This window comes from Schistocerca americana, chromosome 2 (assembly GCF_021461395.2).
Source record: "Schistocerca americana isolate TAMUIC-IGC-003095 chromosome 2, iqSchAmer2.1, whole genome shotgun sequence".
NCBI lineage: Eukaryota > Metazoa > Arthropoda > Insecta > Orthoptera > Acrididae > Schistocerca > Schistocerca americana.
Genome location: NC_060120.1, coordinates 306,976,257 through 306,993,763, shown reverse-complemented (window position 1 = coordinate 306,993,763; position 17,507 = coordinate 306,976,257). Strand labels below are relative to the sequence as shown.

General features: G+C 38.9%; 1 protein-coding gene across 1 annotated transcript in view; it reads right to left on the bottom strand.

The window, feature by feature from the left end:
* Window positions 1-423: 423 nt before the first annotated feature.
* The window catches only part of LOC124595863, a 50,175-nt gene continuing 33,091 nt past the window's right edge, over window positions 424-17,507 (bottom strand). The window contains exon 5 of the mRNA XM_047134770.1: window positions 424-529. Coding sequence (XP_046990726.1) covers window positions 469-529 — 61 coding nt within the window. The 3' untranslated portion in view covers window positions 424-468. The remainder of the gene's footprint in view (window positions 530-17,507) is intronic.

Below are 17,507 nucleotides of genomic sequence, written 5' to 3'. Positions count from 1 at the left end.
AAATTTTGGATATAGACAGAAATATCTGCAGCATCAAGTTAACCGTAATGTTGTGATTCATAATATTTAACATGGAATGTCATGACATTTACCACAAATTACGATAATCAGGCACCAGATATCATGAACAGGAGTTTAAGAGTCATGCACTGGTTTGTGAAATGAATCAACGGTGTCTATTTCGTTCTTTCTTTCAAAAAATAATACCATCGGTACACTAGTATTCAAAACAAGTTCATACAGCATTCGTAACTAATATAAGATATCAAGCCGTTGCAAGTCTAGAGTAAGCAGTTTTCTTAATATATGCAAATGTGTGCTGGTTGTGTGCAGTGTGAAGTGTGTGTGTGTGTGTGTGTGTGTGTGTGTGTGTGTGCGCGCGCGAGTTCACTCCTTCTATCATGCCAAACAAAAAATCAACAAAAATAGCTTCTTCAACAATAAGTAAATTGATACATTACTCTTTGTTTAGATACTCCAAGCCATTACAACTTTCTTGAAGGGTACAAATACTGCTTTGTCAGGATCACTGGAAATAGGACGTCGAAAATTAATAATGTAAAAGCGTAATAAATATCCAAAATACATTAGAAGTAATTTTTAAAAATGACTGTTTTATTGAAATCTATATACACTGATGGGAAAAAATTGCAACAGCAAGAACGAGTTTTGCAAGAGAAACAAAAGATGGTAGGCATGTTTCTACATCTGAAAGATGATGTCGATTCAAATTTTTTGCCACTAGAACAAGAGTGGTGCTAATAGTGCCACTATGAGGATGTAGATCAGGTTTGTTTTAAATACACACTGTAATGGTCATGAGCATTATTTACCTTTGAGATTGGGCATGGTGAGCTGACATTAGTCAAGAATGCCTTTAAGGCAATGAAGACACCATTATCAATAACTCACTGAATTTGAATGAGGTCATGAACAGAGCTACGAGAAGCTGGATGTTCCTTCTGCAATACTGCAGAAAGACATGGTCAGAATGTAGCCACTGTACATGATTACTGGCAGCACCGGTCACAAGAATGTATAGTCACAAGAAGATCAGGCTCAGTACGGCCACGTGGCGCTACCAAGAGGGAAGACCACCATGTTCAGCGTACGGCTCTGGTAAGTCATACTGCACTGACAGCAGCAATTTGAACGTCAGTTGGCACCACAGTGCCACAGCGAGCTGTTAAAAATCAGTTACTTCAAGTACAGCCTCGTGTCAGATGCCCTGCAGTGTTTATTCCACTGACTCCAAACCACCGCTATTTGTGACTTCAGTGATATCAAGCAAGAGCTCACTGAACAGTATTCTGATGAAAGCTGGTTCAGTCTTGGTACCAGTGATGTTTGTGTGTTGGTTAGGAGGAGGCCAATTGAGGGCCAGCAACCAACCTGTCTCCATGCAAGACACACTGGACCTACGCTTGGTGTTATGGTTTGCGGTGTGATTTCATACGATAGCAGGAGCACTCTCGTAGTTATCCAGCACACCCTGACTGCAAATTTGTAAACATGCTCTACACAGTGTCGGCATGTTGCCTTGGCTTGCTTTATCACCATGTCTGTCTCCAATCAAGCAGATACGGGACATTGTCAGATGACGTCTCCAGCATATTCCACAAACAGCATTAACTGTTCCTGTGTTGACTGACCAAGTGCAAAAGGCATGGAACTCCATCCCACAAACTGATATGTGGCACCTGTACAACACAATGCATGCACATCTGCCATGCTTGCATTCAACATTCTGGTGGTTTCACCAGTTATTAATGTACCTGCATTTCACATTTGCAACGGCTTATCTCACACTTTCGTTAACCAGTGATCTTGCAATGTTAATCGCTTGAATATGTTATCTAGACAAATACATTCCCGAAATTTCATTAATCCATATTAATTAGTTTTTTGTGTTGCAATTTTTTTTTTTTTATCAGTGTGAATTTCATTCGTATAATATTGAAACATTGAATTCTACACTGAATTTTAAATGGTTTCACACAAAGTTATGATAATTCTAGAAACACATCAAATCGCTGCCAAAACACATGTCATCTGCCTCATGCTTCTTGAACCTGTACTGCTTAAATCACTTGCAGGCTTCATGTAAATAAACAATGTTGTTTTCCATACTTATCCAAAATATAGATAGAATAGCTGGCAACCACTTACCTTTAGGAGAAAAATTTTGGTACTGGCAATACACACATTTAAAAGTGAAGTAACTTCACAACTTTTGGAACAATTACTCCCTTCCGCAGAGTTATTCAGCCAAATATTCAATCTACTAGCCTGTTTAGACAATGTTAACATCATGAACAATGAGAGGAAGTACACCAGGCAGACACAAATAATGAAAAATCCAATTCATTTCTGAAAGTATTTCTCAAATATTTTGAAGTCTGCTTCCCTCATACACAGATTAAAATCAGATGGTTCAAATGGCTCTGTGCACTATGGGACTTAACATCTATGGTCATCAGTCCCCTAGAACTACTTAAACCTAACTAACCTAAGGACATCACACAATACCCAGTCATCACGAGGCAGAGAAAATCCCTGACCCCGCCGGGAATTGAACGCGGGCCCGGGAAGCGAGAACGCTACCGCACAACTACGAGCTGCGGACTTAAAATCAGACCAACTGGTAGTGATAGGAAAGAATTGTTAGGAACTAGCATTAAAATATTATGTGCTGAAAAGAGGGATCTGTATACAAAACAGAGGACTAGTACAAAACCAGCAGTGAAATTACATTACAAGAAACACAGCAAAATTATAGTGTGTCATAAGGAAGGCCAAACACATGCATTACGCACAGAAAATTAGCAAGTCAAATAATCAAGTAAAAACTATACGAAACAACATAAAACCTGAGACAAATATGAACCTACAGGGTGTGGCAGAAAGAACTCCCTTATTAGGGAAGCTAAGAAAAATAAAACCAAGTAGGTAACATTTTTATTTTTATTAGCTAAGAACACACATAATGCCATTTAAGAATGCACAGTATTAATGTGTTTCAAACAATATGTCACTTATATGGCTGCTCCACTGTGGCTTCATTTTCTTGAGGGCTTCCAAAGCTTGAGGGCAATGTTAGTACACCTTGCACTTGAGATTGCCCCCACAGAAAAAAGTTACAGGGTGTCAGGTCTGATCAATCTAGTGGCCAACCAATATAACCATCCAAAGAAATGACTTGTCCAGGAAACATTTCCCTCACTAATGCCAGAACTGACATGCTATGTGGACCATAATGCCATCTCGTTACAACCACGCATTCTCAAGGTCACTAAACAGTTCAACTAATTTTTGCTGTAGGAACTCACTGAGCATAGCACAGTGCCAACTGCTGCTCACAGTAACTCTCTCATCATTTTCTTAAAAAAATGGAGTGGTTGCTGACTGAGTTCTTGGAGGTTGTTTTTGGGCCAGTACCTGCAATTTTGTTTGTTTACTTCACCTGACAGACGAAAATGTGCCTCATCTGAAAAAATCACATCTTCTTGGTGAATGTTCAGAAGCATGTTATACGGACTTTGTAATCTCTTCCACTCAATTCTTGAACCGACACACACTTGTAGGGATCCATTTTCAAATCTCGATGCAAGATTCTTCCCACACTTTGATCAGAGTATCATAATGCTAACACATGCTTTGTTGCATAACATCAACAATGTTGTTGACCTGAACCTCTCACTGCAGCAACATTTTCTTGGTCTGTAGCACTCTGTCATCAACCTTGGGATTTACGTTTCAATGCAGAATCTGTATCAAGAAAATTTGAAACCCACAAATAAATGATTTTCTTATTGGGAACAGGGTCCCCTCAACCAGTTGTGAAGTGAATGCAGAAGGCCCGTTGAGTAGTTATTGGTGATCCACCATTTTTTGAATAAATGCTTTATTACAAAAGTGTGATGTTCACCTGAACAAGCCATAGTGTCCACTGAAAATGGCATGTATGTGGCTATTCAAGGACACACAGCAAGCTGCGGCAGAGTAGAGCAGTGGTAGTGGTGGTGGTAGTGGGAAGGGGGGGGGGGGGGTGTCACACTCCTCTGGTCTGGTAACGGTACAGACAAAAATAGTCCTAAAGTTGCAGCCTCAGATTTCAGTGTTTTTTTTTCTCACTATAGCTGAAAAAACAGGGAACCATAATGAAAGATCTCTCACAGAAGCCATACAGCTACCGTACTTAATCATGTGCAAATCGCACCAAATGTAGCATTTCATTTCAAAAGCAGAACTCCTAATGAAATTGGATATGATGGTGTATCAAGTGGGATCAGTCACATATTGTGCTATTTCTGCAACCAGTCAATGGAAACTGATATATTTCCAGATAGACTAAAACATGTGATATTGAAGCCAATCCACAAAAGTAAAGTGTGAAGTGAGGAATGTAGTATCCAACTATCGGCCCATCTCTCTGCTGCCAGTATTCTGAAAGGTATTTGAGAGGGTAGAGCATGATAGGATTTATAAGCACACTATACAAAATGTCTGAGAGACACCTAAATGGTTTGGCTCCCATAAGGGATTCTCCACAGAGAAAGGGCTATATATAGCAGATGAAATTATAAGGAACTAAATTTCAGAAGGTATCCAATGGGTACCTTTCGTGATCTTTCTAATGCATTCAACTGTGCAGATCATATCACACTGGTCAAAAAGCTTCCACATTATGGCATCAAAACAAACCTTTGACCTGGTTAGAATCTTACTTACACAACAGAAAACAAAGAGGGCCCAATGGAGGCAGGTATAAAAATAAATTCAGACTGGGGGCCCCAGGGCTCGGTACTTGGGCCACTGATTTTCTTGATATGCACTAATGAGTACCAATTACAATTAATGACAGATCAAAAAAGTCATGTTTACTGATGATACAAGTATCCAAAAGGGCTCAACACCACAACGCAAAATATAGCCCTCATGATCACTAACCAAGAACACAAATGGTTCAACTTGACCTTAGTGACAGGAAGGTAATTGGCGGCATCACTCCGAATGCTAATGACGGGTGCCAAAATATCAGGAAGCAAGCATTGGCCGAGGTGTCACCAGAACATGTGCTTCACTTAAGCGCAGAACGTCGTAACACTTTTTCCCATGTACAAGCAGAGCTCACAATTTGTTTTGCTTTATTGTAATTCAGTTCCTGACTTGGAATTTAATTAAACATATAATACACAGCAGCTCAAAATGTGCTCTTTTAGGTTATCACTTTCTTCTGAATACCCCTTCAATTCATACCACTGCATTATCTTATGAAATGGCAAGGAATAATTAAGTCATTGAATATTCAATTAACTCAGTGGTAACTAGTTATTTTACGACTTATGTTAGCACATTGTAATGGTAACCTTAATATTTATCTATTGACACAATAACTATTTACGTAATTGTGGCACATAAATAAAGAAAACTGTAAATGAATATGCTGGTAATGAGAGAAACGACGCGAGAAATTGGAAATCATATTTTACTTACGAATGCACTTTTCATTATTTTTGCAATTACAAAAAAATTCCCTTGTATTTGTTCACCTTCTGTGGCATCACTCACTATCAGTCTTTCTTGGAGTAGAGAAAGAGTGACTGACTGTGCTTCACTTGGTTCTGGTTTTGCAAGAGGAATCCAATGTGACACTTTCTTCTTCTTGGTGGAAAACATTCTTCTTTGTGGAATAATGTTTTTCTTCGGGGACACATTTTTTACTTGGAAGGTTGGCGTGCGCTCGCTCGCTTTCATTGTGCACTGCAGCCAATGTTGCCATTAAAACGCTGTGTGCTTCTTGATGATATTAAGCTCCTCTGTTGTAGTTATGCCGTTAATAAATTGAAGTAACTGAGCAGCAATTATGTGACAACGATAAGGAGCTGTTGGATGTTCCCGATGCACTTACTTGGGCTAATATTGCATGATGCTCATTTGCAGTGCAGGTGTCCTCACTGTGTACAATCAGATCATCTTTGTCAGGAGAGTCTGCAACAGGTTGCTCATGTAGTTGAAGTTTACATACACAGTGAATATGTTTGCACAGGTTCCGTTTGATGTTGGAGTCCAAACATGGGCAGGAATACCTGTGTATGCATGTATTGCATTTATTACATATCAGTTTATATTGACACTGAGCATCACTTTATTGTACAAAATATACTCTACTCTTATTTGATGCGAATGCTACCTTCCATCCATGTTCTTCCTTTTAAAATCATCATCTCCTCCTTTGCAGCTGAACAATGAATTTCCTTTATCTTGCTTGTCAGTTGTCATTTTGTAAGTCAATGAGCCTGTCATAAAGTTTTTCCTTAATGAATGACAGAGTGATTATTGCTTTACCCAGATGTTTCACATTCTTTCCATGGAGATATATGTATTCAACAGTGTGGTGCATCCTCTCTATATTCATGTTTGTATTTATTCCTGCATGCAGTTCGTGGCAGCAAGCCCAACATTCTACATTATTAGCATAGTTCTCCTGGAAGTAAATTGCGAACTCTGACATTTCTTTGCCACTCTTTATCATGTTGAGAGCAGCAGAAAGCATCTTATTAAATGCAGCAGTATTTCTTCCTTCCAACAAAGTTCTGATAATCTTGTAAACATCTGCTTTTCCTTAGCCTGTGACACTACTGTTCATGTTCTTCCTCCATGCTCTGTTCATGTACTATGTGCAATACAGCCTCATTTTTGGAATGTCCATTGTAGATTTCCAGGCATTATAGAAGGACTCTGCTATGTCTGCCATAAAGACTTTAGGGGAAATCTTCCCAGTCTCCAATTTTATATAGTAAAAAAATGTGGACAACACTTGAGGGTCACTCCTGTTAGAAACGAGAAAGGCACATGGGAATTTTTGTCTCAAGTCGTCTAATACTAGCAATGTATGAGCTCAAAACCCTAGTTGTTAAGCCTATGCATTCCTTCAATACATACACAATCATATCTATACTTCTTCAATATTTCACTTTGAGCAGTGTTCATTACGCAAAATCTCAACTTTGTAACTGTGGGTGCAGTTCTCTCATGGTGTATTGTGGTTTGTAAAACAGGAACAAGGACTATCACTTGAGTTTACTTCTTGTACTCAAGCCTCGACACTGGTTCCATTATTCTGGTGACTGATGGAGGCAGAGTACAGATTATAACACTGTTCAATGTTGTACAGATCCCGAGTTTGAGTCTCAGTCTGGCACACAGTTTTAATCTGCCAGGAAGTTTCATATCAGCGCACACTCCGCTGCAGAGTGAAAATCTCATTCAAGAATACACCTGTTAACAAAGCAAGATCTGTACAACATTGAACCGTGTTATAATCTGTGCTCTCAAGTTATTTTCCAACTGCTGGGCATTCTTGTTACACTTCAGAACAGAATGGCTGCTAGGCTTAAGGACCCAACAGATTCCACTTCACAGAGTGAAGTAAAGGGTATTATTGACATGGACAGAATTAAGCAAGAACCGAGTAGTATGAAAGTTTTTATCCGGATATGTGCTTGGCACGAATACAGTATGGATATGAATTGGTGGTAGAATCTCCTAGTCTTGTTTCAGTAGAACATGTGAAAATTAAATCAGTTTTACTTGAGCTGAGCGATTCAGTTCCTACTGGTCCTATGGTACTCGCAACTGTATCCAGATATTAAGCCTGAAGAGCAAAACGTTTTCTTATTGTCACTGATAGAGACATTGATTAACATAAAGTCCAAATTATAAAAGAATAATACCAATCAAAATTCTAGTGTAAAGACTGTAATTGCTGAAGTAAATTTCAAACTAGAGAATGTCTGAACTCATGTGTTGAACGAAATTACAAAGTTAAAATTAGAAGTACTGCAAGACACTGAAACACAGTTTGCTCAGTGTTAAGTACAGTTGGACAAACTTGTTAATGTATAGTTGAAAAATGTTGTTTGAAAGGTAGACTCAGAACACAGTACTGTACGCAAAAGCTGTGAAACACCTGCAAAAGACGCTGAGCTACGGATCATAAAACAGTTGGAGGTCATCAAAGTCGTCTATTGCACTTTCAAGGAGCAAGTAGAGCTAAGACAAGTTGCACATGAGGTGGCTGTGGGTAAAGAACTGAGTAATGTAATTCACACTATCATGCACAATTAGCACATAATTTTAGCAAACATGGAACAAAGATGAACTGTACCCTGTACACTGAGCGAAAAGTGCATTAGTCATTTCAGAAGGAGGTGCTTGCACTTGATCAAGATGTTGACAATAAATTTCTCATGACTGACAAAGAAATTTTGAAGTTGTGTAGAAATGTTGTACAGCACTCACCTGTTACCTCAGCAGAAGCAACCTTTATTTTGTGTTTCAAATTTAATTATTTGGTCCTGAACGTAACGTGCAGTCACAATTATTCATACAGGAATTTACAGACATGCTGTCCATATCTTGGTTGGCAAAGAAACAACTCTCTTTCATAGTAGGCCACTTGAAACGATACACAGTTCACTGGACAAATGATACCACAAATACATATGAAAACTTTGAAAGTGTTTCATGACAAATTTTTTTAAGGAATAATGCTCTTCAGAAATTCAATGGAAACTGTTGGTAGATTTCTGAACTATGAAAGATTTCTGCTGTAACGGTACTTTGACTACCGCGCCTCTGCCAGTGCAAAGATATGATTTACGATCACGCATGCAGAAGAGCGCTGTGCCAGCGACAGATTTTTATAAGTAATTTTGATCTTTTTTTTTTTTACTTTTGCATAGGTGCTTGTTTTTAACAACTAATTCATTAGTCTCTTGTCTTCATACATTCAAGGCGTGTATTTTTTGGCGCTGTGTTAAACAATGAGGAAATTAAAACTATATACGAAACGAAGTTATTTCAGTAGTGATTCGCAATGGTTATCGCCAAATTTATAAATTAATCCTGACAGTGAAAGTGACAACTTCAAGAAATTTTCATCAGATGACGAACAAGAGGACCAGCAAACAATGTAAACAGGTCATCCTACAAGAAAATTAGGAAATATTCCAGATGCAGCCACGGAGACTATATTATAATAAATACTACGTTTCTGACAGAGTTATAAGGCAAATTTCAACTTATTTCTGATGTTATTTCCTTACAGTCGCTTTTTGTAGTGTTGCCGACCCGGTCTGCCATTCACGGTCAAATTACAGCACTATCTCAATCAGTAATACGAATTCCGCCTTGTCCATAACTTATTCCATCAAAATTCCAAACCCAATCAGATTTTCTATTTTTTGTATTTTCACAGCAGAACCCCGAGGAAAGGAAACACTACACTGCAAGTACTAGTGGAAGAAGATGATGTATATTGATGCAGGGATGGCTGGAGTGCGCATAGAGCATATGTTACTGTCCTATATACAAAGGGAGTTGATTGCAATTCCATGTGGCAATTACAAGAATTACATTAGATTCTTGGCAAGGACAGAAATGTTACAAGAGCAGGGGGTTGGTAACAAGAAAATGCAGCCATGACAAGATGGCAGAAGGCAGGTGCATCTTCTGGATAGTGGCAACAGAAGGCAAAAATCATGCAGTGTGCAACTGAATGGAAGCCACTGTGAGAGGGCAAAATATGGCAATCAGCATATTCCACATGACCCATGAAACTAAACAGTGTCTCGACATAGCATTGGACAGAGACAATGAGGTCTGAGGCTCCAACATTTAGAGAAAATTTGGCAGTGAATATCACTGATTTTGAGAAAATGAAGTGCAGAATGGGATCACCACAGCCGACCTTGAATGCGCGAGACAGGTGCACTCGAGAATAGCTTGTCTGCTGGCCGGTCAGGTAACGCAGCTAATAGGAAGTTCTAGTGACCTGGTCAGGGGGAGAGGAATTGGGGCATGCAAGTGGCACAGAACTTTAAAGTCTTGTGACATGACCTCAAGTGTTGCAGTTCACTACACCCTAACATTTTTGACAAGCTTGGATAGGATGATATGTTCAGCATTGGAAGGCGATTTAATGAACAGCGGGTAATAATGAATCATTTAACAGCTAGCATGGGAGTTATGGCCTCTAAAACAGAAATAGGAAGTGAGCAAGGTTGGAAATGCTTCTGAAGTGCAAGCTTGGAAACTCAAATAAGCAAAACAATTAGAAAGCACAGAAGCGCCTGTAGGGGAAAGCAACATTATCTTCAAATTTATATTCAATAGGAATTATGAACATGTACTACCCTTCAGGCTGGAAATAAGAATGGTTGCTTTTCAACTCACAGCCCAAGTGGTGCAAAGCACAGCACTTGTGTGAACTATAACTTCATAAGTTTCAGTATCCACTTTTAGGAAGAATAAAATATGAAAATTCCCTGGTTAAACCAGATTTTCACAAAAGTGGTCATTAAAGAACTTATGTGAAGAGCACCAGTACCAAGTATCGATGGTATTAACTCTATTGTAATGTTGGTAGTAGGGGGAATAGAGTATGAGGTACTCATAGACAGCAGTTGAGATTTTGGCGATTTCTCAAGAGTATTTTCAAGCCTTGCCAAACTAAACACGCATAGATATGCCAGAATTGAATGTTAAGATCTTCGAAACAATGGGGAAGTGGTCGAAGCCACCAGCCAAGAAGTTATGTTGTCTGTATGCAGCTGAGTGTCAGTATGGTTATAGGTGTTGATTTTTTCAATATTTATTGTTGCAACATGAATTCTGAGATGTGTCACTTGCAACTGCATGAAAGTAAAAGCCTCTGGTTCCTTTATAAAACAAAGTGACAAAGGTATGGCAACCTCTGAAGTTCAGTATGCAGGAGAACTGCCTGGTGAGTATACCATACAGAAGATTAAATTGTATTGACCGAAAAGTGGAAGAGAACCAGGCAGAATAGTGATAAGCCGTCCTCTGGAGAAGGAACTGTGAAAACAAAGGTTCAAGCTAGCAGAAAGGATTTCAGTTCAGAAAGATGGATTTTAGTAAAAGATTAAGTGTGGGGGTTTCCTTGTCTTTACGAAACTTCACAGTTGAGCAATTGTGTGCTCTCGCACAGTTTAGAACAATTCTTCTTTTCCTAATTGTATTCTTTTTCTTCTTCTATTTCTATTGTGTATTAGTGTTTGGTTAATGTGGAGTGTTACTTGAAGTATTTTTTTTTTAAGTGTGGACACACAGATGGCAAGAGAATGTGCTATTTAAACAGAATTGTGGTATCAAGTGCTTTGCCTATAAGAGGTAGAAAATAAAATGGCCTAAGCAACTGTAAGGGTTTGTAACAAGTAAGGGGATACCACAAACTAAAGGTGAATGGGTGATTTAAAATGACAATAGCAACAACAAAGCACTTTTTGATACGAGTAGTTTTGGAAAAGTTTAAGTTAGAAAGTTGGGTTATAATATTCTCAAGTAAGAAAACATCACTAACAGACAACTGAACAAGTATTAAATAGTACTAAATAAGCTTGGAAAGCAAAGAGTATGCATCCTTGAGTGCTAGGAAGAACTATAATAGTCTTTAAACTTAAAGATATAATCAGAAGAGACTATGCAGCCACTAGCATTACAAATAGAGGTATCCGGGTTTTAATCTTAGATATGCAGGGTGAATTTTAAGGATAAAACAGAACATAACAAAAAAATAGTAAATGGATCTACATACATATACGTAGAGATGAAGAGGATGAATAAGTAAAACAAAGGCTGAAATTTTTGATTACAAAGATATGAATGAATAAAGTTTATAGAATTTATATTTATATTTATGTTCATTTTAGGAGAAAACTTGGTAAGCGGTGGTTAAAAGATTCCAAAGTCTTCACGATGTCAACAAGTAGGATTGCAACATCCAGGTAAAGCAGTCACAGCAAATACAACAACCCACATGCCATGCAGATAGACAATTGGTGGCATTAAGGCACTGCAGAAAGGCCAAGTTCTGAGGCTTATGGGTAGCAGCAGACTTTGTCAGTAATGAAGCAGGAGACATTGTCATTGCACCTATTCTTCAAGCAGTATAACCCTCCAGTGTCCCATATCTTTCAGCAGACCTGACTACTGGAGGAAGTAGCCCAGATGGAGACCCAAAAGACCCTCCCCAACTGCCTCTAAATGCTGTAACCACAGTACAAGTGTGAAAAGCTGTGTTGTTAAGAGGTGTTGTGTCATGTGTTTTAGATACTATGAAAATAGTGAGTAGATTAGATTAGATTAGTTTTTCGTTCCATAGATCCATGCTGAGGAGATCCTCGTGGATGTGGAACATGTCAATTTTTTTTAAGTATGAGTATATACAATACATCATTTGTTTCTATTAAAAAATTCGTCAATGGAGTAGAAGGAGTTGGCCACTAGTAAGTCTTTCAGGCTCCTTTTAAACTGATCTTTATTTGTAACTAAATTTTTTATGTTTGCTGGCAAATTATTGAAGATGAGTGTTCCTGAGTAGTGGACCCCTTTTTGAACTAAAGTAAGTGCTTTTAAGTCCTTGTGCAGATCATTTTTGTTCCTGGTATTGTATGTATGAACTGAGCTGTTTGTTGGAAAAAGAAATATATAATCTAAGATAAATTTCATTAAGGAGTAAATATACTGAGAGGTAGTAGTTCGTATACCCAGTTCTTTGAATTGGTTTCTACAGGACTTCCGTGAATTTACTCCACAAATAATACGTATTACACGCTTTTGGATTCTGAAAACTTTTGTTTGACTTGAAGAGTTACCCCAAAATATTATACCATATGACATTATGGAATGAAAGTAGGCAAAGTATGCAAGCTTTTTCATTTTAATGCCGCCTATGTCTGCTAACACTCGAATTGCAAATACAGATTTGTTAAGGCGTTTCTGCAGTTGTATGGTGTGCTCCTCCCAACTGAATTTATTATCAAGTTGTAATCCCAGGAATTTAATACTGTCAACCTCTTCTATCTGCTCTTCTTCATACTTTATGCATATGCTGGGTGGAAACCTCTTACAGGTTCTGAATTGCATATAGTGAGTCTTTTCGAAGTTTAATGTCAGCAAGTTGGCTTTGAACCATTTATTAATATCCATGAAAATATCATTAGCAGATCTTTCTAGAACTACACTTGACATATTATTTATTGCAATACTTGTGTCATCCGCAAACAAAACGAACTCTGCTTCTGGCAGTGTAACTGATGAGAGATCATTAATGTGCACAAGAAAGAGCAATGGCCCTAAGCTGGATCCTTGTGGGACACCACATGTAATTACTTCCGATTCTGATGATGACTGATGACTTAATTCACTAGTCCCTTGCACTGACACCCTTTGTTTCCTGTTAGCGAGGTATGACTTGAGCCATTTTGCAGCATTGCCCGTGACACCATAGAATTATAATTTATTTAAAAGGCTGTTGTGGTTCACACAATCGAATGCCTTTGACAAATCACAGAAAATACCTGCTGCTTGTAATCTGTTATTTAATGAATTAAGTACATTTTCACTGTTGGTGTAAATAGCCTTCTCGATATCAGAACCCTTCAGAAATCCAAACTGTGTTCCTGATAATACGTTATTTGTGGTCAGATGGTTGAGAAGCTGCCTGTACATTACTTTTACTAAAATTTTTGAGCATGCTGGCAAAAGTGAAATCGGTCTGTAGTTTGATGGTATTTCTTTATCCCCTTTCTTGAATAGAGGCTTAACATCTGCATATTTTAGCCAGTCAGGAAATGTCCCAGTTATAATTGACTGGTTACACAAGTAACTTAGAATTGTACTAAACTCACAAGAACACGCCTTAATTAACTTTGTTGATAGTTCATCGTAACCACTAGAATGCTTTGTTTCTAAAGATTTTATTATGGAAGTTATTTCTTTTGGTGAAGTGAGTGACATATTCATGTACCTGAAGCTGTATTGTAATCCAATTATGTGAGATGGAAATTGTTCACAAAAAGAGTTGCTAATAAAAGGCCAGCTAGAACCAGTCAAAATATAAATCTATTAGATGTAGAGAATTTGTAGTGAAATAGATAATGGGAATAAAAGTCTGAAGTTGCATCAGAAAACAATGTTCCAGGTATTGATTTACAAAACTTTTGGGGTCTTAAAACCAATGTAGTTGATGTACAATGTGCCAGTACTCTGCTATCGTTTATTGAGCACGCTCTTTTCCAATTTCTTAATTTTTGTAATCATGATGGTGAATTCAGGTAAGAAAGAATGGTACATCATAACACGTATGTACGCTTTCTTTCATTTAGAATTGGTTGATATAAACCACTCCTTGGTCCAATCTTTCGACCATGAGATATTAAAATTTTAATAAAGTACTGGAATTAGAATTTGCTGTAGTACACACTGGCTGAATGTGACCATTGTTGCTCAGTACAATGGCGAGCACCTGGTAACATGAAAGTTATCATGACAGGGTTCAGAATGTTGTGTCAGTAAGTTTCTGGAACCATGGCACAAGGGTACAACAGGAAAGAACTAAAAGTTGGCTGCCTATCCCATAGGCTATCTGTCCTATCCTCTTAAAGCATGTTATGTATGTTGTGTGTTATTTTTGGCCTACTAATTGGCAGTGTATTACACTCACAAACTTTACATCATTGTTAGACAGATGAATAAAAGTAAATAAATAAATAAATGAAAAAGTCAGGGAAAAGAAACCTAGGCCATAAAAAAAACTTTTAAGAAGTTAGCATGACTATAAAATTATTTCAAGAAGTGTTTCAAAAGTGTCTCCATGCTGGAGGAACCAGAGTAGGACAAAATATTATCAACAATGTACATTAATACAGTTACTTGCCTGACAGCACAGTAGGCCATAAAGTTATAAATATAATGTATTAGCTATGCTGGCTGCTGTACCTGAGAAGAGGCACCACACATGTCTGGGTTATGTCTCTTCAGTTCCAATGCCTATTTTATTCATGATGGCTTCATACTTTATGAGACCAATTTTGTGCAGGAAGATAGAGGGCTTATTTATTTACCCTTACAGAGATTTTAAAGACATTATATATTGAAAGGTCGACTGTTTGTTACCTGAAGATGTGACTGTAGTGTCATGAAACTAGTCATGATTAATAAATGATTTTGATGCAGCTGTTAAGGTTTTCATCATTTGAAACAAATAGGAGTGACAGACAATTATGCGTGGGAGAACGTGTCAGATGTTGGCTGAGGTAGGAACTGTCAAATGGCAGTTCCACCTAAGTTGTGCAACACACTTTGCAACTGTTCATTTTACCTTGTCTGAGGCTGAATATGTAGAGTTATGTAGTCAGTGCTTTTAACTGGTATTTTGAAGTTATATTTCTATGGTGACAATACCAACAGGCTTAGATGTTAATAGCATAATTGAACAAAGCATATATTCACATTGCATGTCACTGTCTGTAAGGTGGATGATGATGATGATGATGAAGTACCATACTCCGAGACGGAGCGTAGGGGATGATGCGGGAGACCCGCACCGCTTTACTAGGCAAGGTCCTAGTGGAGGTGGTTTGCCATTGCTTTCCTCGAACCATGATGGGGATGAATGATGATGATGAAGACGACACAACAACACCCAGTCATCTCGAAGCAGGAAAAATCCCTGACCCCGCTGCGAATCGAACCCAGGACCACGTGCTCGGGAAGCGAGAACGCTACCGCGAGACCACGAGCAGCGGACATATGGATGATGCTTATTAAATAGTTGTGCAATTTCTCAGTGATGTAAATAGATCACAGCTGAAGACCTTCTGGTGGTGACTGCAGGGGTCGAATATTTTTTGCCTCAGAGAATATACTGCAACTTACTGCTGAACAGATTCAGAAAAATTAAGGCGTTTCCTTTTCATGTCCTGTGTGGCAGCAGCATTGTTATTGTAATTTTCTACAGGAGTTGCTATTTAGTTAAAGGTAGAAGTGTATTGTCAGTTTGAATTTGCCTCTGTTATGTAGGACCTGTGAGTCCTGACTAGTGTCAGTTTTAGCTTTGCATATATGTTGTAATAAATGTACACCAAATAAACTGGAGAACACAGAACCTCTACAATGTACACTACTGGCCATTAAAATTGCTACACCACGAAGATGATGTGCTACACATGCGAAATTTAATCAACAGGAAGAAGATGCTGTGATATTCAAATGATTAGCTTTTCAGTGCATTCACACAAGGCTGGCGTCGGAGGCAACACCTACAACGTGCTGACAAGAGGAAAGTTTCCAACCGATTTCCCATACACAAACAGCGGTTGACCAGTGTTGCCTGGTGAATTGTTGTTGTGATGCCTTGTGTAAGGAGGAGAAATGTGTACCATCAGGTTTCCGACTTTGATAAAGGTCGGATTGTAGCCATTCGTGATTGCGGTTTATCGTATTGCAACATTGCTGCTCACGTTGGTCGAGATCCAATGACTGTTAGCAGAATATGGAATTGGTGGGTTCAGGAGGGTAATACGGAATGCCGTGCTGGATCCCAACAGCCTCGTATCACTAGCAGTCAAGATGACAGGCATCTTACCTGCATGGCTGTAACGGATCGTGCAGCCACGTCTCGATCCCTGAGTCAGCAGATGGGGACGTTTGCAAGACAACAACCATCTGCACGAACAGTTTTACAATGTTTGCAGGAGCATGGACTATCAGCTCAGAGACCATGGCTGCAGTTACCCTTGACGCTGCGTCACGGACAGGAGCACCTGCGATGGTGTACTCAACAATGAACCTGGGTGCACGAATGGCAAAACGTCATTTTTTTGGATGAATCCAGGTTCTGTTTACAGCATCATGATGGTCGTATCCATGTTTGGCGACATCGCGGTGAACGCCATTCTGGCGTATCACCCGGCATGATGGTATAGGTTGCCATTGGTTACACGTCTCGGTCACCTCTTGTTCGCATTGACAGTACTTTGAACAGTGGACGTTACATTTCAGATGTGTTACGACCCATGGCTCTACCCTTCATTCGATCCCTGTGAAACCCTACATTTCAGCAGGATAATGCACGACCCCATGTTGCAGGTCCTGTACAGGCCTTTCTGGATTCAGAACATGTTCGACTGCTACTCTGGCCAACACATTCTCCAGATCTCTCACCAACTGAAATCGTCTGGTCAATGGTAGCCAAGCAACTGGCTCGTCACAATACACCAGTCACTACTCTTGATGAACTGTGGTATCATGTTGAAGCTGCACGGGCAACTGTACCTGTACACGCCATCCAAGCTCTGTATGACTTAATGCCCAGGTATATCAAGGCCGTTATTGGGGCCAGAGGTGGTTGTTCTGGGTACTGATTTCTCAGAATATATGAACCCAAATTGCTTGAAAATGTAATCACATGTCAGTTCTGGTATAATATATTTGTCCAATGAATACCCGTTTATCATCTGCATTTCTTCTTAGTGTAGCAATTTTAAGGGCCAGTAGTGTATTATATTAGCTTGTTATTTATTTTAGGGTGTACCAACCTCTCCTGGAGTTATGTTGAGTTGCTGCAGAGGTTAATCAAGTCATTCAAATGGGAGCACAGCTTACAAATGATTGCATAGTACTTACAGCTAACAGGTTGA